Raw genomic sequence first — 23,870 nt, 5'->3', positions numbered from 1 at the left:
GTGTTTCCTGAACCTGCATCCGAGGCTGGAACCTGCCCGCCGCTGGACCCCGTGTCTGAGGGTCGGTGGCAGGTCACGGGACTCCGTGTAGTTGGCGTGCCCACTGCAGGGGGGAGCACCACGGACCCCCTGAGCCGCGCTGTGGGAAGGAGCCTGAGCACGGCTCCCTGGGAGGGCCAGCAGGACAGCAGGGCTGGTACGGGGCATCTGGGCTGAATGCCCCAGGCTATTGGGGAAGGACGGTCCTGCAGGCCTCCATGGTACACACAGAACTAGGTGGCATTGGACAGGGCAGCAAAACTATAGGCTGGGGAGTGATCTTTTCTACAGGAATCATCCACTAACAGACAAAATACCCACGGGGTTACGTGCATCCTCCCTACGTGCCCAGTGTTAATTCTCAGTGAACAGTCCCATCAAGGCACCTTATCCTAGACAATCAAGTAACGTTGCGGGGCCGTGAACAGTAACGTGACGTCAAAAGGACACTCTGCTCTCTCTTGGCCTCATTTCCAATTTGGATACTTTTGTCAACAGCAACGTGCATGGAAGACAAAAATAAGAGAGGGGAGAACTGTGAGGAGGGCTGCCCCGGCCCCAGGCAAGCCCAGCGAGGGTGCTCACAGGTTTGTGGAGAGGGCTCAACCAGGCCAGGCAGTAGGGTTCGGCAGCTGGTCTGGACCCAGGCCGGACAGAACCAGCACCGGAACAGGCAGGGCCGAGGGCAGCAATGAGAACGTCGTGGGAGCTCTGGGCAGCCAGGGAAGTTCCTGAGCCCAGAATGGGTGGCCTTCGGAGGAGGGCAGTGCCTAGAGCCGGGGCCATGCGGTCAGAGCGGGGAGCAGGTGCGCTGGTCTGTGTCCACTGTGGCCACATTGGGCTGGTGGTCCGCGGAGGGGTCCGTGCAGCCAAGCTGCTTCTATCTTGAGATCGTCCGAGAGAGTGCCGACATCACATCCAGACCAGGCGGGCGGGAGGGGGCGGTTCGAGGTCAGGAGATATAGGGGCCCAGGTAATGTTGAAACTTAGAGCAAACTGTGGCTTGGACATGGCCTTAGAGAGGCAGAGGCTGTGCCCAGCCAGGGGCAGAGGCTGACAAGAGGGGAGGACTGGAAAGGACTCCCTTGGAAAGGGATGGACCAGAGGGCATGGGTGGGTAAACCACCCATGTTTGTATCGGGTAACCTAGAGGAGGCCCTCGGTGGGGGGGGGGGGGGGCTGTCCTATAGGGACTGCTCCAGGGGCCTTGTAGGCTGGGACAGAGCATGCCAGAGACCCCTCCAGGCTAGAACTGGTGCCCAGCAAGGAGCAAGGGGGAGAGAAGTCAGGAGCGCTCCCGGCCTCCCGGGGCTGCTAACGGAGAAGGGTGCTGGGCGGGACGTCAGGGCACGCAGACAGGATTGGGATGCGTGTGTCGGCCATGAGGGGGCTCGCAGAATTCTCGGGGTGGCTCCTAACTGCTCAAGGTTCCCGCTGTCTCCCCTGGTGGGGCAGCTCGGTGGCAGCCTGGCTGTTAGCCCACTCACGTGCAGTTTGACCCCGAGCGAGGAGCACAGGTGGAAACTCCATGCGGGTCAAACGAACAGACTTGCCATGGCTGCTCCGGAAGGGACGAGAGCCAGACGTACATAGCCCGGGCTCCGAGCCACACGCAGGCTCTCCAGGTACTGATGGAGTGGCTGTGGACTCCTCCTTCACTCCACTGCCGAGTGACATGTCTCGGAAGTGAGGGAACCCTTACAGGTGATCAGGAGACAGTTCCAGATGTCTTCCAGTGAACGTGGAAACTCACTGCCTGGCGTTCTGTCTTGCGCAGCCTCACCAGAGTGTGGGGAAAGCATGGGGCTGGCTCCCCCACTGCCTCTGGGCGGCCTCATCCCCTGAGCTTGTCTTGGGGCCTCACTGGCTCTAGGTCCGTGGACCCCAGTTTGCCAGTGGATGACATGACCCCAGCAGGCCTCTCTGGCTCCTGTTCTTTCTCTGTAAAAATAGGAGGTCAGTGGTGACCTCCAGGGTCTCTGAGGCAAGACCGGTTAGGTCTCACACCCCTGACTTCCATTAGGGCCTTTGGTGGGAGGTGGGAGACGTTCAAAGTGGGAATTCAAGGTCCCAAGAGCTTCTGTTTCCCACCCTCTACTAACTTAATCGACCCAAAAATTGGTCTTCTCTACTGTGCTAAATTTTACCAGAAATTTAGCATTTTCTTTGTACATGTGGCAATTGGCTGGCCGGTAACTAGGTAAGGTCCTTTCCTATAAAAGCAGCTTGGAGGCTTGGGATGGACCATCACCTCCACACGGTGGCTGTCATCCCCCGCCGTCCTGGCCCCCACACCCGCAGGGGGCTCCGAGCCCCATAGTTGTGGTTGGACAGCTCTGTGAATGGCGGAGAGCTGTACCAAAGGAACTTGGCATGCGTGTCCATCAGCTGTCCCCGTTCAGAGCCCAGCAGAACAAACTAATTGCAAGGAGCCCAGAGCAGGAGGTGGTCAATATGATGTATTGTAGAAATAAATGCTTGTCAACTGCCAGGCAGTTGAAGTATAATTAAAATTATGAGTAATTTACTAAATCAGCACGAACAGAACAAAGAGACTATGTTTAAATATAGATTTGCATTCCAAATGAAATGTTTCACCTGTAAACCCCTTTTTTTCCAGTAATTTGTTTAAAAATGCGAACACCGCCTGTAATTTCAAGGCTGCTGACCCACTTAAACGTCTCCTCTGTAGAAACTTGTCAGGTTTGATTTTTCCTGGTAGGATAATCAATCCCTGCCTTTCATGGGGTCCAGCGCAATTTGAAATCTGAGGATTTGAGCGTGTGTTCTAGACAGTGGCGGCACTGTGTTCACACCGAGTGCCACTCATAATGGACACCAGCCTTTCTGAGTTGCTCACAACATTGAAGCTGGCTGCTTAGAAACTTCCAGTGGCTCATACAGTCTGTCACTCAAGTGGAGGTCCCCCCTGGGGTAGCTAGAGACTTCCCTAAGTAGATTTTCAGGCCATTTTTTTTAGCAAAACAACAACAACAAAAACTAAAAACTTCTTAGCAATAGATCACATCATGCACATTGGCCCCAGCAGAGCGTGAACTCAGGGCTGTGACAGGCACCTTCCACAGAGGAGCATGACCGCCACCCAGAAAGAGGGGAGAGGGCCACAGGGCTCTTCAAGACACGTTTGGTGTTTGTTCCTTCTCTCACATGGGCTCCATCCCCTGCAGAGGACCAGCTCCTTTGTAGGGTCTGAGCACCCAGAGGAGGGCAAGCCAGACTCCAGGCCTTGCAGAGCTTCTGTTCACTGGGCAGAGCCCTAGGACGTGTCGCTGGGAAGACAGTGGAGGGGGAGCTGGGAGGGGGCTTCTGACTGTGTTTTGCAAGATGAACACTCCCCCCCTCCATGCTCCCAGGTAAATGGCAGAGATGGGCTTCTGGGCATCACCCACAGCTGGGCAAAGGCTTAGGGGTGTGACAGCCCCTGGGACTCAGCACCAGGCATCAAGGGAAGGCACGGTGGAACCAGGTTTTCTAAGGCTTCCTGTGCTACAGCGTCTCCCGTACAGAGGGCCAGTCCAGGATGAAACCAACCCGAGATGGGGTGATCTTGGATGTCAACAAATCTAGCTCACAACCACAAGCCCTAAGTGAGTGCCTGCCATGACCAAAGCTTGCCACGGGTGCTGCAGGGAAACAGCAACGAAAAGATATAGCCCTGGACTTACAACCAGTCAGTGTGGAGACAGAAACGGCAGGCGTAGTGTGGTCAGGACCAAGGGCTGTAGAGCAAGTCTGTGGCTGAAAGGGAACCTTCTATCCAGAGTCACAGGAGGCGCTAGACCCTATCGGGCCAGACTTCCACCTGCTATGAGCACAGGGCTGAGCCTGGGTGGGTGAGCCACCAGCCCAAACCCACACTGCAAGGAACCAGGACTCGAATCCAGAGCCTGAACATGGCCCATGGCTTCTAGAACTCTTCCATGTGTTACACGGAGCTGCCCTACTGATACCTCCCAGGGGGTCCAGAGTCTTTCACGAATGACAGATGTGTTTTCTCCGAACTCTAGAAATAGAAGGTGTGGTTAAACCCAATTCCAAATCCCATGTTGGCAGGCCCCAGAGTTGCCATGGAGCCTACCCTTCCTGTGCCCAGGACCTACCGCAGACTTCACGAGGCCACCCCCAGGCTATATGGCCACCCATGCCCCTCCCCGAGCCCAGAGAGCAGCATCGGGGTGTGTCCCACTGTGTCACAGGTAGCAGCTGTGCCCGTCGGATGCAGATGTGCCCTCTTCTCCTTGTGCCTCGAAAGCACCCTCTTCTCCTTCATCAGAAGTGTCCGTGAGCCCAGGATCTATGGCCTTGGCCCTTCCCCTCCATCCTCCAGCCCCAGGATGTGCGTGGACACACACACCCTGCGTGGGGTGTTTGCTGCCTGTTGCCTCTTCCAGATGGAAGATATGCACCAGACAGGGTCTGGGGGAGGGGCACAGAGCTTCCATGCCCTCCACCCCGGATCTCTGCGTGTTCACGGACTTGGGAGCTCTCCGAACCCCATCCTCTAGGGCTGTCCTGGATGCTTCATTGCACAGGCTTGACTGATGAAATCACCGACCACTGGCCATTGATTGAAACTCTAGCCCCTCTCCTGTCCCCAGAAGTCAGGGATGGGACTGAAAGTCCCAACCCTCTGATCACAAGGTCGGTTCTCCTGGTGACCAGCCTATATTCTCATTCACATAACAAGTGACAGCTTTGTCACTCTGGACAAAGACACGTGTATGAGAAACATATTTGGCTCATCTGAATGACGAAATAGATACTCTTTCCTAAGTCACGGTATTGCAGCACATTGCCCGTCTCTGCTTCCGGCTCCCATGAAGCTCTCCCAGGGCTGTGCCCAAGGGGCTCTCCCAAGGACCTTCGGATCTTCTCATTGCCTCGGTATTTGTCAAATGATGGCTAGACCCTAAATTGCTTCTCCAAATATGCTCTGTCTTCATGTTCAGCAACTGATAGTGTGGAACACAGGCTCCCCGTGTGAATTAGCGATTATGATACCTTGCTCATGTTCACCCGTCCAAAATTTGCCATTACATTTGCAAGCAGCTGTGCTGTTTGTGACCTTCAGGCTTGGAGGTAGTCCTGTTGTCTTTGGGTGTCATTGAAAAGACCTGTAGATACTTTGTTTTGGGGTTTCGTGGGGGTTGGGAGATTTAGCTTGTATTTGCAGGACTCAGGACTCTATATGCAAACATTTATGGCGGGACGATTTCTAGACAGTAGTTGCTGGATTAAAAGGCAAGTGCATTGAAAACCTTGATAAGTAAAACCAAATTACCCTCCGAAAAAGCAACCAGTCATTGGATGAGAGCCCTCCCTACTGCAGTGTGACCTCCTCATAACTGCAAGGTCTGAAAACCCTGTGTCCATGTAAGGTGGCCGCCACACATACCAGGGGCAGGACACCTGCGTATCTTCATGGAGGGCACAGCTGAACCCACCGCCAAGGAGTTTTCCTACAACAAAGCTGTGGCCTCTACTGTGGGACAAGGACAGTGTTTACGAAGGTGCTGGTGACACCCCCATACACAGCAGCCATGTGGGTGTCATGGGGAATTCGACGTCCATCCCTACCCCTGGACAGGCTTCACAACTCTGCTGTAGCCAGGGGTCCTGGGCATGCCCTTTGCCCATCTGTCTAGTCACAGCTTGCATGGTTCTTGTCCTTATTTGCTGAGTGTTCCAGAGGACACACGGGACCCAGGGCCCCTGGCCCCCCAGGCTAGCTCTCTTGCTACTGCAGCCTTCCCAAGATTCATTAATCAATAGGAACTGATGGGAGGGAGAATGTGGGCTGGACACCTCCGTGCACATTGGTGCGCAACCCGGTGTGGGTTAAATTCTGAGCCTCAGGGCCCGTCTCCCGCCATTCACAGTCCACAGGGTGTCCAAACATTGAATGAGCACCTACCCTACCTACCCTCCCCCAGGCCCTTTGTACACCAGCTGTCATGGGAGGGACCGCGGGGGTTCTGGCTTCGGTCTGAGTCCATGCAAGAGTGGGGGTGACCTGGCATGCGGAGCAGTCACTGGGCCCCCCTGTGAATCTGCCACGAGCCTGGGTGGCCGTCAGGGAGAGGATGGGGCCAGCTGGTGGGTGACGCAGAACCAGCCCACATGCATAACTCCTCAGAGTTCTGGCTTCACCAGGCAACGGGCAGCGTCTCCGCCCACCTGCGACCTGGGATGGAGTCCCCTGCCTTAGCCTGGGGCTCCTACAAGTATGGACTGCACATGGGGTAAGATGCTCAGTGCCCATGTCCCGGCACCAGGAGACCCGGGCTCTCAGAGCCCGATCCTCTACCTGGGGGTCCCCTGTGCCCTTCTTCATGAGTGTGGCACCTGCCTTTTTGTGCACAAACAACCAAGGACAACCTGTTTGACTTAGAGACTTCTCCAGCGCGGCTGGCTGATTCAGCTGGAAGCGGGGCTGCTAGGCCCTGCCAGGACGCTGGTCGTGCTATATTTGCAGCCTCCAAGGGATGAGAGCCTGAACGGCCTTCTTCAGGGTTACCGGATCTACTACCGGGAGCTGGAGTCCGAGGCATCCTCAGCCACCGTGTCCAAGACGCTCAAAACCCCTTCGGCTTTACGGGCCGAGCTTGCAGGTAAGACGCCTACCCCGTCCCAGCACAGGTGCCACACCATATGCACCCAGGAGAGGGACCCTTGTGCATGTTAGCTCTATGCAAGGCATGGTGGGAAATGCCCTAGAAGGCCAGGGGAGATGTGGCTCTCCTCCAGGGGGCATGGCCACTGGGGTGGACAGGTCTGTGGCAGCCCAGGTGTGCACAGAGAGGGTTGGCCCACGGAGAGCCCCTGGGCTTTGAGGGCTTACTCCCAGTGTGGAGATCAGGGGAGGCTTCCCGGGGGAGGAGCCATTTGAGGTAGGTTGTCAGGGAAAAGAGATTTCACCGAGGACACAAGGACAGGTACTACTCACAAGGGCCTGGCAAAGGTAAATGCTTAGGAGGTGGGAAGAGCAAAGGGGCTCCTGGATGGGGCCTTCCAGTGGGCCAGCCAGGAGCACCTGCCCGTGTGAGGCTGGTGGGGTATGTTAGGGAGGGAAGGCCCTCCCAGGACACCATGTCACTGCCCCATCTGGGGCCGACAGAGGCTGGTCATATTCTACTGCTCTGATGAGGTCCATTCAGGAGGCCCCCCAGCCTCATGGTGTGCACAGCCCTCTCATCCTGAGCCAATCCACCTGTTCCCCTGGCTTGGATCCAACAGCAGTTGAGGCAGCTTCTAGAACTTCTGGAAAGGGCATCTTCCTGTCTCAGAAAGGGGTCAGAGGGCATCCCCCAAACAGTGTCACAGAAGATTCTTCTTGCCGTGTGACATCCTTGTGTCACATCAGAATGTGCGACTCCGGGACTGCATCCCTGCTCTGTCCACCTCCCACCACAGCGCAGGCTGTGCCTTGGACCTGCCAGGGTCATGGGGCAGCAGACAGGCAGTGGCTGTGCCTGGCTGATCCCAGAAGTGTGCTGACCAGAACCAGTGGCTCATTTGCCTCCCGTGATCTTGGTCACACTGCCACATCCCCGCCCCATAGGCATCCCTTGCCGGTGGCCAGATAATATCTTCCTGGGCTTTGTAGCAAAATCAAAACCACAAAATAAAAGAACCCAGGATTCGGTTGGGTCCATTTGCCTGCGCAGGTGCTCGCAGTCTGTGGCTTGCTTGTCCCCGTCCAAGCAGGGCTCTCACCTGAGCAGAGACAACCGTGCCTACCTCAGAGTGTCTGGAAAAGTTGCCGCCCTGGGAGAAACCCATTTCCTGGCTCCTCGAGTGGTGTTTGCACTGTCATGCCAGAGACTCATCTGATCCCTGTCGTGGGCCAGGTGCCCTGGCTGTCTCAGGAAGCCAGGCGGGGACCCCCAGGTTGCTAACGGGGAGTATGGAGGCGGCAGTGTGGACGGGCAGCGGCTTCCGAGCGCAGCGCCAGCCCGCCCGCCGTGTCTGCAGACATCATTTGCAGTAACTGTTCCCTGCCTGCTAACTGCCTTTCTGCTTTGCTTACCCCTAATAGCCCAAAGCAGCTTCAAGACCGTGAACAGCAGCTCCACATTAACGACGTATGAATTAACACGTAAGTGCATGCCGCCTTCAGCAGGAGGCGCCGTGACCGCGGGGCAGGCCGGGGCCAGTGCCAATTGGCCTCTCAGTGGACCAAGTGAGAAGCAGCCGGAATTGATGGCTCTAGTTTCTGGAATTCCCCCTCTCCGGTGCTGCTTCTCAACACACCAAAACCATTGGGGAGACGGGAAAGGACACTTCCAGAAGCAGAAACTGGGAAGGCATTTGACAGCTGGTCTTCAAGTCTGGGGGAGTCAGAGGGAGCCAGAGCTCCTTTCTGCTTCCCTTTGACCTTTTCCTTTTACTCTTTATTTAATTGCAGTAAAATATGTGCAAAATGTACCATTGTAACCGTTTCTGAACGTGCAGCTCGGGAGCATTAAGCATGTTCACACTGCTGTGCAGCCATCCCCGCCCGCCTCCAGGGCCTATCTCTCTCCCTGGACCGAGCCTCCGTCCCCATGAAACACCCACCCCTCCCCCGCCTGGCCCCCGGAGCCCACCCTGTCCTTTCTGTCTCTGTGTCGGAGTCCAGGGCTTCAGCAGTGCTTGCCCTGCTGTCTGGCTTCTTCCCCTTCCAGCTTCAGCCCTGCTGGGGCACAGTTGGGATGCCCCATGTCTTCAAGACTGAGTAGTGCCCCCCTGCGTGCACTCACCCGGTTCGGCTGCCCGTCCATCACCCCTTCCCTCTGGCTGCCACCTTGCTTGCTCTCATATTCCTGGCCCTCACAGGGTTCCATGGTCCAGAGACAGGGCAAAGGGGCCCCACAGTGTGACTCCCCTCTGTGCCGGGAGCTTCCCTGGACTGGCACGTGGATAAACGAGGGGGGAGGAGGAGGGGCCAGCCCTTCCCGAGGCCCTAAAGTGTGTGAGCACCACCCCACCGCATCGCAGGCAGTGCCTGGGCAGCCGGCCCCGCCCTCATGGCCGGGGTGGGAGTCGGGGCGGGGAGACTCAGGCATGCCATTTTCTCCTCCACTCTGCTCCCCTAAAAACGGCTCTATGGTCTGCGGTCTGCCCCACATCCCTACCCAGCCACCACCCCTCCACCCAGCACCTCGTCTCCCATGACACCTGGCTGAGGAGCAGCTTAGGGAGTTCGGTGCAGCCCAGGTCCCAGAGACGAGGCTTCCCAGGCTGGACCTCCAGGCTTTGCAGTCCGGGTCCAGGTTATGAAGGAGAGGGGCCCCGACTCTGACCGTGCCCATGTCCACCCTGGCTTGTCTCCATTGATGCTGAGGAGACACATGGTCCCCAGGCATGGGGGTGGGGCAAACAGGCCAGGCCGGTGCATGAGCCACAGAAGGCAGCACAGCTGCAGCCAGGCTGAGAGCAGGAAAGGGTGGGTCCCTGCATGGCCCTGAAGCCAGCAGGGGCAGGAACCTGGTGTTCTGATTCACTGAACCTCTGCGGACCCCAAGAGGGGAGATCTGAAGCCTGAGCTAAGTCACCATTCACCCAGGGGTCAGACCCACACATAGGGCCTCAGGAAGGCCCAGCAACGATGAAGCAGTATTAACTAGCAGGAGAACCTTCCAGAGTGTTCTCGTTGACAAGTCAGCTACTTCCGCCCTATCACTCGGCTCGGCCTGTGGAACACTGTATATGTGGTTTCACATGCCCTTGTCTTTCCGGGACGTGGTGGTTAAAAACTCAGAGGGCTTTGTGTTGCCAGTGCATTTCCTCCTTAAACACCAGGGTCTTCCTTGTCCGTTCTTACGGAGAGATTCTGGACCACAGGCTGGCCTACCTCACATCCTGCCCCCTCTACTCTTCCCTCTGGTAGGAGGCCTGTGGCCGTGCACAGTAGCTGCTCATCTGGGCCAGGGAAGGAGAAGGAGGCCACTCCACAGACCCTCGGGGGATGCCCCCACTCTGCCCCGTGGCCCTGTGGTGTTGCTCCAAGGCAGAGAGGTGGTCCCAGGCCAACTGACCTGTCCCCTTCCACCTGTAGGTTTGAAGAGGTACCGGCGCTACGAGGTCATCCTGACGGCCTACAACATCATCGGCGAGAGCCCAGCCAGCGCGCCCGTGGAGGTGTTCGTCGGCGAGGCTGGTAAGCTCGGGGCACCACTGCCCTCCGGGAGGCATGGCATGGCGCCCTCAGGGGCCGGCGGCGTGCCCACGTTGAGGAGCCTGGTGCCACCTGTGCCTCCAGGAGGTTCCAGGTTCTCTCCTGGGAAAGACGGATCTACTGAGGGCTGGGCTGACCTGGTGGCTGGAGAGACCCGTGCAGTCTTGCTTTCAGACTCAGGGATTGATTTTACCTCCGGAGCCCTCCTTGTGCTTCCCAGCATGTGCTCCGCGGGGAGGCTGCTGCCTCCACGGGAATCCGGGTGCGTGGGGACCTTGGCCTCTGCCGGGACATTTGTGCTCAGTGTCCCACAGTTCCTGGTGGGGCCTCAGTGTCGGCTTGGCACACATCAGCCTGACCCCCCAGTAACCGCCCAGTCTCCTGTCTGGGAAAATCACATGGATCATTGTTTGTACCCCTGTTAGATAAGACGTGGCCCCTGAGTTTGTTTCCAGGGCTGTCCCTTGTGTGGAGGCTTCAGAGAGACGTCATGCCATGTTGAGAGCAGACTGGGCTCCCGTCTGACCCAAGGGCGCTGCCCGCTCTCCCCTCCTCTGTCGGGGCTCCTGCTCAGGTCAGCTGGGGTGGTGAGAACATCGTGCTTCAGGCCAGGAACCACGGGAATTCCCTCTGAGGTCAGAGCCCCAGGCTTGCAGGAGACGGTGGTTGGGCGCTGGGCCAGCCCGCAGAAACCTGTCAGGTGACCTTTCGACATTTGGAGAGGTTACTGTTAGAAACCGAACAACAGCACTGGGGGACTAACTGAGCAGGACTTTTCTGGAATGGTCAAGCAACATTTGCACCAAGTGGAACCAAGTGCAACAATGTTGCACCAACATTTGCCGGAGCGTGGGCTGTGCTGGTGGCTCTGTACGTCTGCCCCCAGGGGTTAAACGGGGTGGCGAGGTGGGGGCTGGGCAGCCAGTGTTCTGGGTAGATGTGCCTCCCCTCAGAGGAGCCTCCCTCCCCCGGCTGAGGCCAGGCAGGAGCACAGGCAGGGAGGGGACAGGACGTGGCCAGTGCCATCTAGAAGGCGGGCACTCCAGCCCTCTCTGGCAACTGGGCCCACGCTGGTCAGCACAGGGGTCTGCTGGCCAGCTGGAACCGCAGCGCCCGGCAGCCCGTTGGCGGCCTGCATCGGGGGCCTGGGGCACTGGAGGCAGAGCCTGAGTCACAGGGGCCCAGATGGACACTCGGAGGAGAAGACTAGAGCCAGGGAGGGAGACAGGCATGGGGGGGCCGTGTGCACCTGCCAGGTCTCCATGGGCCTGAAGTCCGGCTCCATGCTCCATGCCACGCTCCACTCCATCCTCTGCTCTCCTCCGTGCTCCATGCCATCCTCCACTCTCTGCTCTCCTCTGTGCTCTGAGCCATGCCCCATGCCATGCTCCATGCCGTGCTCCATGCTCTCCTCTATGCTCTGCTCCGTGCTCCGCTCTGTGATCTCCTCCAGGCTCAGCTCCACGCTGGCGGGTTAGCAAGCATCAGGGCAAACCGCGAGCAGCATGAAGTCAGCCGTCCCCCCAACCCTGAAGCTGAGGGTGCAGCCTGGAGTGCACACCCTGTGCACGGCTATGGCGCAGCCGTCACCCCTCCGGAGACAGAGCCCCACTTCCCGGAGAGAAGGCCCTGCCATCCAGCTGTCCCTCCACCCCTGTCCAGCTGGTGGCCTGGAGGTTCCCGTCTAGGAATCTGTGCGGAATGTCTCATAGCATCTGTGCCCACGAGCGGGCTGCTTTCACCCGATGTGGCAGCACCTAGTCTCATGCTTGGGGAACGTTTCGCCATATGCACACTCAGATTTCGTCTCTTCCTTTCTGCAGGGGGACACCTGGCTGGTCCCCACCATCCAGGTGCTATGAGGACAGCCTCTACGGTATTATCCAGCAGCGCTGAGCTAACGCCATGGCAGGCAGGCAGGGGGAGCCACGGAGGTGGCGGGGTGGGGGCCCCAGGGCCTCTCACCTTCCTCCACTCTCCTGGAGGGGCCCCCACTCCAGCCCTTCCCTAGGGCACCTGTCCTCCCGGCACCCGTCCTCCCAGCACCCACCTGCTCCCCGTGCTGTCTCCCCACATCTCGGTGTCAGCCTCCTGGACCCCATTGCCCCCAGATGGAAAACGGGGGGCCCTACCTGGTGAGCCCGGGTTCCAGGGCTGTCTGACCCCACACGCATGCTCTGATGAGCCAGCTGTGCTGCTGAGGTGCTGAGAAGTGCTCTTCAGGGCTCTGTGCGCGAAGCACCACTCAGCCTCCTCGCCCTCCCTCTTCCCCCGCCCCCCACCCAGGACCTGACTCCAGGGGCTGCTTCTCCAGAAAGCTCTCTCTGACCCACCTACCCCTGGCACAGGTCCAGCATTCCCCTTTTGTGCCCTGAGTCTCGGTTGCAGTGTGGACACCTCTGCCTTCATTATCAGATGGGACGATCCTGTCTTCCTTCCCCGTGGGACCAGGACCACTCCTCTCACAGTGCTCCCCATCCTGAGCTTAGGACCAAAGGGGACCTGAATGCCTTTGCTGCCTTGCAAATAGAGGTCCCCAGACTCCCATGAGGACGAGGCAGGAGAGCAGCTATAGGAATCCTGGGCACTGGGAAGCATCCAGATGGGCTGAGATAAAGTGGGTGGGCTTCATGTCTCAGCAGGTGGGAGTAAGTGGGGGGATGGGGCTAATCAGAGATGCCTCCTCCTGAAACAAGGAGACACGTGACAGTGGTATCTGCCCTGTGACTGCTGTGACCCCAGTACCCTTGCTCACACAAGTACACACATGTACCATCGACGCCTCCTACAGCACCTGGGCAGGGAAAGGGGTCAGCTGGCCAGGGTACAGGAGCACACTCTGGGGAGAGAGGCAGGCAGGCGGCAGGGGCAGGGACCAGAGAGGCTGCTAAGTGCTCTGGGCTAGGCTTTGTGCAAGGGGGTTCTTGTAAGCACCACACAGGAAGAACGCATGCGCATGTCCCTGCAGTTCTACTCCCTCCCTGCACAAACTTGGATGGGGCAGGGAGGGAGGTGCAGGATACGGAAGGAAATTGTATGCTCACTCCTTCCACCGTAATGTGGGTGACAGCCTTCCAGAGAGACCAGCTGAGGACACGGAGCACAGAGGCAGAGTGGCCTGGCGGACACCAGGAGAGGGTGTGCTGTGCACCCCAGGGGAGGAAGGCAAGACCTGTCTGCCCATGTCGGATGCAAATAGGAACTGACCAGGGCTCTAGGCCTTGAGATGCAAGAGTGAGGGAGGACCAGGGCCACGGCCCTGGCAGATGAAATCAGGGAGTCTTTGCTGTTTGGATAGAAAAAATAGGGAAGCAGTCTTCTCAGCGTGCATTGGCTGCTCTGGAATAAAGTCCACCATTTGTAGGCAGCTCTGTCAGTTACTGGCTGTGTGACCATGGGCAAGTCACTTGAACCCTCTGGGCCCCAGACTTGAGGAATCACGGTGTAGAGAGGAGCACTGTGAGCTAGGACTAAGGACACTTGGAGCCTCATGCCGACTCTGTCCCTAACTCGTCTGTCCTTTCTACAGGATGAATGTGGAGAACATGACCACACGGGGTGGGTCAGTATTTGTGAATGAATGGTTGAGACACTGGGTGAATTACTTAACTCCCTTGGCCTCATCTGCAGAGCAAGGTGTTTAGAGTAGGGGTTCTCTGGGTCTAGCCCAAACATACAGGATTTTAGTCTGTTTCACCTCATGGAGACAAGGTAATTTTTAGGAAATTTCTCATGGAGATTGATTTCTGAGTCCAGGCATTGCAAATGGGTAAAAATAATACATCAGTAGAGACTCCAGTTTGCCAGAAATAAAAGCCCAGCCCAAATAGGCTTAGGCTGAAAGAATCATATATTAACCCATGTAACAGAAAAGCTGAAGGTCCGGCTTCGGGCATGGCTGGATCCAGCACCCTAACAGGCTGGTTTGATGGCCCGTCTTGGCTCCACTGTCCTGTCAGTTTGTTCCTATCTTGGGGAGGCTCCTTGTTACAGTGGCCCAGCTGTGGCAGCAAGAAGGCAGCTTCCCTTCAGTGATGTCTGCAGAGGAAAACTAATCAGTCCCAAGAGCCGGCCTTTAGTGATATGCCCATCTGCAGACCAGATGCAGTGGCCAGCGGCCTGAGGTCCCCAAAGCCAGGTGATGATGTCATCTCTACCTGGGTCCCTGGGCCAGATAGGAGGAAGGATCCCCAGGGGAATGGGTGCTCCCTGCCACAGTCCACATGTAGGGATGGCAGAGTGCCAGTGGCCAGAGCTGCATCAGAGAGGGGTGAGAGACCGTGTGTGGGGTGCCATGGTACATAACTGCTGTGCCAGTTGTCCCCACTGAGATCTCCAAGCCCATCTCTGTGTTCTCAGGGTCCCGGGTACTACAGGGCTAGAAAAAGGAGCCCACATCCTGGCCTTCAAGACATATGCTACTCAAGGATGGGCCCCCACTTTCTGGCGAAGACTGCCCTCTTGCCCTGGGACAATGACATCAGCGGCTGCCTGTGTTTCCAGGCCTCCCAGGCCACTATCCCCTGGAACAGACACCGGCTGTGTCGTCTAGAGTCCCTGCTCTTGCTCCCGGTCCTGGAAGGACCTGCAGGCTTCCTCCAGCCCCTGCAGGCTTCCTCCATGCCTCCGGGATGTAGCCGTCTCCTCCCTCTCTCCAGGCAGAGCTGGGGTTCCCTCCTCTCTTCCAGAACACATTGCACACACAGCTTTCTGCACTCACGGTCTGTGGTCTGTCTGTGCTCAGTGCTCCACAGAGCGGAGAGCCCCTCCTATCCACCCCACCGTCCTTAGGACTCCATGGTTTGCCTGTAAATGCTGTGGGGAAGGAGTGGGGGGAGGGACAAGAACAGATTAGACAGGAAGGAGGGAAGCCGGCAGCCCTGCTCGGAAGCATGGACACCGGAGACAAATGACAGCAGGCAGTGCCATGTGGGGGTGGGGATCCCCAGGTCCAGGGACACACAGGAAGTGCCCTAACAGAGGCTTCAGAAGCCCCAGCTCCTGTTTGCCCCATCACCCCTGCCCATTCAAGAAGGACAGGCATCTGGGGACCCCAGAAACCTAAGGGCTTCTAACAAAACAACACAGCAGACGTGACTGGCCCCAAACCAAGCCCAGGGCTTTCTGTTCTGAGCCTTGTTCTGTTTTGGTCAAAAATTGATCGATCGCACCCTGAATGCTTTGTGGGGACCACTGAAGGCAGAGCACCTGTTTGCTGCTCTGATGGTGGGAGCTGTAGAAGCAGAGACCACACACACACACACACACACACACACACACACACACACACACGTACACCCCCTGCTGCCAGGGAAGGGGGTAACAGCCCCCGTTCTCACGGAGCAGGGACCCCTCGCCCCATCGACACCATCCCAGCTGCCCCATCAGGATCAGGACCCTGCAGCCCCCCGACTCTACTCTGCAGGCCAAGGCCCCTGGAGTGGGTGGGCTCGTACCGAGTGGTCTTATTTGGGAAGACAGGGGTGTTGTAGAGGCCCTGTGAATTGGGGTTCGATTTCCTGAAGCGACAGGCCCAGGCACCTCTGTCATAGGTCACACGAAGATTCAGTGAGCCTGAAGAATGACAGGTCCTTGGCCTGGCGCCTGGCCCAGGGATACACGGACAGCAGCCGTGCCACCCTCACTCCAGGGGTGAGGCAGGGTGAGCAGCCCCCGCCTACCTCTAGCCCTGCTTCCCCTCTGAGCCTCAGTCCAGGTTTAAAGGCAGAATGCGCCCCCTCTCCCAAGAGATGAGCCCATCCATAGAGCCGAGATGGTCATGGCAGAGGAGAGGAAAGCCAGTGTCAACCCCAAGAAAGCTCTGGCCAGACAGGGTGATGGTGGCCAGGAGCAGTTTTGGCCCAGGAAGTGACCAAAGAGGCCAAGTGCTCGGCCTGGGCCTGAGCTGCTGGCCCGGACACACCTGATGTTCAGAGCCTGGCCTGGGGCCCAGACGCTGCGGGCTGGCTCCAGGATGAGGGGCATGCTGCATAGCCCGCAGAGTCGGGGTTGATGCGTGGCCCAGATGTGATCAGCTGGGAGAGCCATGGGCGCCTGGGGAAAGGCAGGCTGCCATGGAGGGGAGGGGTGCATGCGCAGGGGCCTCGTGGGGTAGCCGTCTTGCTCCAGGAGAGGAAACACAGGGTCGGTCTCACCCTTTGACTCTCTGCCCTGAAAAGCCGCCATCACAGAGATCACCACGCAGGGGAATAGGCAATCCACGGAGGCTTCCGGGCAGGATGGGCTCACAAGGTCCAGCTTCACAGCACTCCTACCAGGGAAGCCATCAGTCCCTTTTGCATATGGCCAAAAGAAGCTCCAAGAGAGGTCCGGCCACCTCCTGGCCTGACCATGCTGTCACTGGCCTTGGACAGGTGTTTCTCTGCCAGGGCCCCGAAAGCAAGGTCAGAACCCTGCCGAACTTGGAGCAGCCCCTCTGGCTGTCAGGAGCCCCTTTGCCCTGTGTGGGGCAGGAGAGCAGGAGGACGGGCGTTATGGGGCAGTGGGCTGAGACCAATCCTGGGGCATTTACTCCTCCAGCCTCTGTTTTCTGTTCTACGAAATGGGATGACCCTTGTGCCCAAGCAGGGCATGCTCCAAAGCCCTCCGGCTGCTGGGGGGTGAGCGATGGAAAGAGAAGCCCAGATGGTGTCTGGGGGTGGCGGTTGCTCTGAGCGGGGCCGTCGGCAGCAGCTCCAAGGGGCGCCCGGTGGGGGTTTTCAACCAAACCTTCGAGGCTCCCCTTGCTCCCCCTTTTCCACTGCTTCAACGGTGACAAGCCCAACATTGACCTTCCCAGGCTGGCCACAACCTCCCCATCCCTGTGGTCCCACAGGCATTAAGCCCAGGCAAAACCTGGCTGGGACTTTACCCCCAAATGCCAGACCCATGGGGTCAGGGCAGCCAGGCCCCTGCAGTCCGTCTGTCCTGAGGCCACAGCATGGTGCCTGCCGGCCGCTGAAGGCCTCCTGTGCTTGCCGGTCTGGCTTCTGTGCCCGCTTTCCTCCATGAGCGCCTCCAGCACCTTCCCGTGAACGTGCATGAGGTGACCCATGTGGGCCCACCTGTTTGCAGAGGCTCTGAGTGCAGCCCATACCTGCTCCCATTCAGGAAAGAGGCCAGGAGGCTCCTCTGTACCTGCCAAGCCCCCAGATGCTTTGAATGTGCCCGTTCTCTCTGCCCTGCTGGTTCAGAGGATGACCCCCACAGGGAGCACAGGGCACTTCACTGGAGAGGGGAGAGGGAAGATGTCCCCTCCTGGCCTCCAGAGGCTTCTCCCAATCTTGCCCCTTGCACTGGGCTCTGGCAGTGGTGGGTGGAAGCCAAGTCTGGGATTTTATCTGGAGACTCGTCTGGGGCTAGAAGCATCAGGGCCACCAGAATATCCCCATGGGAGCAGTTTGGGGGAGCAGGCAAGTGGGGCTCACTGCTGTATAAGGAATGGGGGGTCAGAGCCAGGGGGTGCCTTCCCCAGGTGAGACAGGTGGCACCGGATGCGGGGCTGGGTCCAGATGGTGGAGAACCTTCACAAACCGCCCCCGGGGTTACTCCTGCTGTTCATCTGGGAGAGAGGGACTGGCACAGACACAGGGCGCAGGGGTTTGCTGACATAAATCAAGCTTCTGTGAGCACTGTTGCAAATCCTTTATAACCTCTCTGATTCTATCCTTGGGAGAAAATGCTAGAAGCAGACTCCCCGGCTCAAAGGACATGAGCATTTCTTGCTTGGAGAAACTGAAACCCATTGATGTGCTGTGCCCTGGGGACCAGGATGGGGGTCTTGTGGCCTCTCTGCTTCCACACTGGGCTCTTGCCTCACTTGTTAGGTGACAGTGTATCTCACTAGTGTTCTGGCCACTGGCCTGTCATCCCTACCGTGCTGTTAAATGCCCCGACCATACACGGTGACATGTCTCGCGGGGTCTTAGTGTCCTGGGGGTCATTTGTGAGAGCTCCGTGTGCATCAGGGACATCACGTCCGACCCCCCTTAGGGCCCGTGGTTTCCCTGTTTTGTTGTCTGTCGTGGAGTTTCCTGTGGTCAAACCTATCGCTCTGCGGGGTCTGCTTCTGGTCCAAGAGCCCGGGACGTACCCAGCTTGTCCTCCAGATTGTCGTGGGTCCCTGGTTCCCGAAACTCTGGAGCGCACCTGGAATGCGTTTCGGTGCTGGGCGGACGTGAGCTTCTCAGTGGCTGCTTCTCGCAGCCGCTGCCCCAGTCCCATCTCTGACCAACTGGTCCCCCCGATGCTCCGGGGCGTGGCCTGGGGTTCTTGCCACTTGGCGCTCATGCCACCAGCCCCTCTCGCTGCTGCGCTATCACCATCCTTCCTGTTTCACAACACTCTGCCCTGGGTTTTGTTTCCCAGAACTTCTCAGCCGTTTTTAGGAACTTTCTAGCCATTTTGGCAAATTCTGCTGGGGTTGAACGGGATGTGTGTTATGTTCTGAAGGGACAGAAGAGTGCACCCCGCAGTCATCCCGCTCTCCCGCCCTCCCTCTCCGGACCCCCCTCACCTCTTCCCCGCGCCTCTTGCTGGAGCTGCACTCGGCTCCGCCCTGCGGGTCACCTGCTGAACTCGGTCCCTGCAGCATCGTCACCGCGAGCCCTGACCCCCCAGCAGCTTGTCCTCACTCTACCCACAGCAGCTGGAGCCTGACGGCCGCCCCAGGGAAAGGAAGGACTTGACAGTTTCTTCCTCCGAGAGCAGGAGTCAGAACTTTCTCCTGCACCCAGTGGAAAGCGTCTTGACCTTTGCTCTTTGACCCCAATAACTTTTGCCGAAAAGGGAAAAGAATCAGGCACTGTTCTACTCGTTGGTTGGTTTAGGGGCCATTTGGGTCACAATGGGCCCGAGTGTCACTTCACAAGACCGCGAGCATCTTGGAATGGTTGGTTGACTCTTTTTTTAAAGAAAAGAAACTTACCAGGAACTGCAGGTTCTACCTTTCTTGGAAGTCCTGGAGTTTTTAATTGCGGCTGGCTGGAAGGAGGGAGGAATGGCACCACTTTTCTCGCCATTTTAGCTCCCCCTAGCGACGCAGGGCCCAGCTCCAGCCTCGGTCGGGGCCAGAGAAGGATCTGTAGCTCTGCTGGTCTGAGCCTGGTGCAAGGCCAGGAGTCAAGGGCACTTTGGCCACAGCCTCTCCCCGGCATCACGCACTGCGATCTCCAGGTAATTACTAATGGACGCGGGTCCTGACAGGATCAAAACCACAGACAGCTTCCATAGCAGGTCCCGCCTGTGGTGTGGTGGGCCACGCAGTGTGTATACAGTGTGTAGGTGGAGACACAGGGCTTACAGGCCAGCAATCATGAATGGTGTAGCGGGTGTCCACTGGGACGTGACAGCCTGCTGTGGGCCAGGCCAATTGCTGTCTCTGGTCCCAGGTGAGCCGTGGGTGCTCGGAGGCTGTCACCCAGCCTGGAGGTGGCCAGGGTTCCTGGGGCTCCTTCTTGCCCTTGGGGGCCACAGCACACTGTTTGCTCCCTTGATGCACAAAGTCCCAAGTCATTGCTTCAGAGATCAGACTAGACAGTCCCCACAGAGGGGCAGCCTCCAGTGTCGCTGGGCCTGACCCCAGCTGGCTCAGTAGATGTTGATAAGGGAGTGGGCACATTGCCTGTCCCCTCCAAGACCAGAGAGAGCTCCTAGGGATGGCCCCGGCCTTTGCTGCCTCCTCCAGGCTGTCTTCAGCATCCCTGACTCCAGGAACTCCTGTCCTGAGGCTGTGTGGGGAATGAGGTAACAGAGTCAGGCAGCTGTGTTGATTCTAAAGCCCTTGCAAACACATGGGGGATGGGGTGCTGAGGGGGTGAGGGGAGGCCTGAGGCAGGGGTGCACCCAGGATTAAGCCGTCAGTGCAGTCAGACATGGCCTGGGAGAGGTGAGAGGAAAGGAGGACAGCTCCCACAGTCTGGTCAGTGCTGGGGTGCCGCGAGTGTCACAGACCAAGGGCACAGGTGTGAGCTGATGCCCTATAGCAGAGACCCATGGAAAGTTCTAGAATCACCACGACTACCCCAGCTTCCATACCCCTGCATGAGTAATTCTTCCCCAATCCGATTTCAACCCCTCAGTGGATCCCTCTTGTTCATAGGGAGATATATAGAATTTGCTCCTAGAACAGGCCCTGGGGCCCTTCCCACCTAGCAGCATCTCCGGCCTCCGCGAGCATCTCCTGGTCCCACAGCTCTGGGCATCCCTCTCCTGCTCCATGTGCTCCGCAGCGCAGAGTACTGCCTTCCCCAGCAGATGAAATGTTAGTAGATAAATGACATTTCTATTAACCTAATTTCCATCAGCGTAGGAAGGTTATGGAGAATATTCGAATCCTAATGCTTTATTTGGAAAGGATCCCAAACATCACGCCATCTGGAGTCCAAGTTCTGGGCTGGGCAGATTCTCAGGACGCTCCTCTGAGCACCATACTGGGGGTGGATGGAGACCTCGCCACTAAGCGCCCACTCCCTCAGCGGCTGGAGGGGCCCCTGGAGGGAGAAGCCCAGGTCCTGCCCTTGAGCAGCGCACACTCTGGGTGGAGAGAGAAGCCTGGCCTGGGCCTTGTAAGTGGGTTAGGCTGTCTGGGGTCAAGCCGTGCTGGCCAAGGGGTCTTCCTTCCAGAGCCCCACGTGGACAGCAGGCCAACAACACCAGTTGTCCCTGGGGATGAGAGAGGCATCACTCCCATGTGTGTGAGTCAGCAGCCACATGGGGACAGGGCGTCCACATCCAGCCACTGGGCTGCTGGCAATACAGACACAACTGTGGATTTGGAAGTGCTCCGACCCCACGCTTCTCTCCCCAGAGCCTGGCCTCGCCTGTGTCTCTCCTTCCCGGCCAAGCTCTTCCTGAATTTGAGAACCTCCTTCCTTTCGTGTGTTGTCTCACCACTGACTGGGGACGCTGGGAGTATGGACAGAAGCTGACGGGCTAGCTCCATGGGTCTGCCGCGTCTGCCCTTGGAACTGCCAAGCCCTGAACTCCTTGTTATCAAGTCCAGGGCTGCTTCCTTTGACTCTGGCCAACACCGGGCCCCGTCTCTGTGGCACGACCCCCAGCTCCCGGGCTCAGCCTCTGCTCTCTCCCTGGCGCCATTCCCTCCCTCAGTCTGTCTGCTCTCCTGGGGTGGTTACCTCATTCCTGCACCCTTAGGTGCCTTTTGGACCTGCGCAATTCCTGAATTTTCTCCCCCATGTGCTCCGGTGGCAATGCCTCCATGCATCTCCAAATTCCAGGCCAACCCTTGGGGGGCAGCCTTGACACCTTGCAGCCCTCATGCCCACAGCCTGTCAGCTGGTCACCATTTGTTGACTCGCAGTCCCCAACATCAAATGCACCGTCACTTGCTCCTTTGTCTTGGCCCCCACCCTCCTTCGGGTGCCATCTGCTGTCTGCATCCACGCAGCGGTCCCATAGCCGGTCTTCAGAGCTGGGGCACCCCCCAGCTTCAGCCCAGCCATCTCCAAGTACGCCTGTGGCTTGTGGGTGTTCAAAGATGAGCTGACACATGGATCATGGACCTTCACCTCTCCAGGTGCTATATCCTTGAGTTATTGACCCAGAGCAGGGTCCACAAATCAGGCCCATGGGCCAAATCCAGTGCCTGATTGTGTGAATGGAGTTTTATTGAGATGCCCATTCATTTACATACTGTCTGTGACTAATTTGCCAAACAAAGGCAGCGTTGAGTCACTGTGACAGAGAACATGCGTCCCTCAAAATTTAAAACACTACCCGGCCCTTCATGGGAAGCTCCCTGACGCCTGTCCTTGACAATCAGCAAGCCTCCCAGTTACGCAGATCCCAGTGCAAATCCAGCCCCTTCTGGTACAAACAACGTAAGTCCCTTTAAGCTCCGTTTTCTAAGGTATGGAATGAGAGCAAACATCCTCCCTGTATCGTGAGTTTTGCAAATACAAACTGCATATGATGTGGTTGGTGAATCAAGGACCATGGTTTGCGCTGCACAGACCACCAGCGGTCCCAGTCCAATCGTGGCCTATGGGCCTGGGTCTTGCTCTGGTGGGAAACTCACTCTACAGGCAAGGAGAAAAACCCCACAACAGGTGCAGGCTTTATGGCTGGCTTGTTTGAGTGGCTCTCACTGCCGTGTCTCCTGCCAATGAGGGGGGACCTGGCAGGGACTGTGCTACCAGAGGGCTCCCGACCTCCTCCTGTCTCTGCTGGGAAGCACCCATGGCAGAAACTCTCCAACCCCCTACACTGCTCCAGACTCCCATAATCCTGCAACACACCCACCAGTCTGAAGGCCGGACCATCTTTCTCTGCACGCTCATTGGTGCCAAGCCCAGAGGTGGGTCCAGGCTGCTTATGAACACTCGTGGCCATAATGGTGGGTTATCGGGTTATCACTTGAACACCGTGAGATCCTGCATTTAGCATAGGGGCTACACTAAATTCAAGCCAATCTGTCTGAGCCCAGAGTGTGCAGAGACTGGGCCTCAGCTGGGTGCCTTTCCTAGAGGAGCTTATGCTCGTTGGCTGTATTGGTTATCGATTGGTTATCAAAGGCTGTGTGACAAATGTTTCCTGGGCAGCTGCTTGAAAACACATGCATGTGCTACACCACCGTGGGGGGGAGCCAGGTGTTCAGGCACAACCGAGCTGTGTCCTCTGCCTTAGGTCTCGCCCAGGGTGGCACGCAGGGCGGCTGTCTCATCTGAAGGCTGGACTGGGGAAGGAGCCATTTCTAAGCCCACTTGTGTTGGCAGGCCTCTGTTTCGTGGGCTGTTGGACAAAAGCCTCCCTGGGCTCCTTGCCATGGCGAGCCTCTGTAGGGGGTGTCTCCCTGCATGGCTGCTGGCTCCCTCGGTGTGGGAAAGGGCAGGACAGAGGGCCAGCCAGATGGGCACTAGCCATGGGGAAGCACAGTCTCCTGGAAGCCAGTCATGGGGCCACCACCTACCGCATCTGGCACATTCTGCTGGTCAGAAGCACGTGCTTTCAGGAGGGGATCACACAAGGGAGGGTGTGAGTAGCAGGAGGCGGGACCATGGAGCATCACCACCATCAGCCATCAGGATGCCGGCATCCAAGGCTGTGGAAGGTAGAGTGTCAAGGACACATGTGGGCTGCTCCTGGCCCACAAAGGAACTGAGAGGAGGGACGGATGTTTAAACATGTCAGTGATGTGACTACTGACAGTCCCCATGGGGACACAGCCAAAGCAGGCCCAGGACACTGTCCACACCTGCTGAACAAATGAGCTTGGAGGAAGATCCTCTGTTCAGGCCGCCTTACAGAGTGCCACCTTCTTGCTGGCCACCGAGTTGCATCCTCTCAAAACTTATTTCATTTCACCTCTGAGACCTGTTCAGTCTGGTCTTTTCTCCTGTTTGGCAAAAGAAACTGAGGCTCAGAGATTGAACCGTGTCCCAAGTCCCACAGGCTGAGCCCAGATCCTAAACTCACCATCCAGGGCTTTGTCCATGACCTCCCACCTGCAGCCTCATAGCCTGGAGTCCATGACACTGACTGTTTTTGAAGACAGTTTTAGGGACCTGCTTCCCGATTTTTCTTGTTAAGCTTCCTGAGAGTTGTGTTAGTTCCCGCTCAGCAATGAGGGGATTGGAAGAAAGATGGGCATTTGAGCTCAAGTGAGGGGCTCGGGCTGAGTGAGATGGGGCTG

At 57.7% G+C, this 23,870-nt stretch overlaps 1 protein-coding gene across 2 annotated transcripts in view; it reads left to right on the top strand.

Moving 5' to 3' along the window:
• The window catches only part of SDK1 (sidekick cell adhesion molecule 1), an 888,974-nt gene that overhangs the window by 815,481 nt on the left and 49,623 nt on the right, over positions 1 to 23,870 (top strand). The window contains exons 33-35 of one of the 2 annotated variants that reach the window (XM_047713402.1): positions 6,536 to 6,671; positions 8,099 to 8,158; positions 10,100 to 10,201. In XM_047713402.1, the coding sequence (XP_047569358.1) occupies positions 6,536 to 6,671; positions 8,099 to 8,158; positions 10,100 to 10,201 (298 nt within the window). The remainder of the gene's footprint in view (positions 1 to 6,535; positions 6,672 to 8,098; positions 8,159 to 10,099; positions 10,202 to 23,870) is intronic. The other variant, XM_047713403.1, reaches the window with a different exon arrangement.

Source organism: Lutra lutra, chromosome 18, assembly GCF_902655055.1.
Source record: "Lutra lutra chromosome 18, mLutLut1.2, whole genome shotgun sequence".
NCBI classification, from domain to species: domain Eukaryota; kingdom Metazoa; phylum Chordata; class Mammalia; order Carnivora; family Mustelidae; genus Lutra; species Lutra lutra.
The sequence above is the reverse complement of the archived record's forward strand: the minus strand, read 5'-3'. Positions and strand labels throughout refer to the sequence as shown.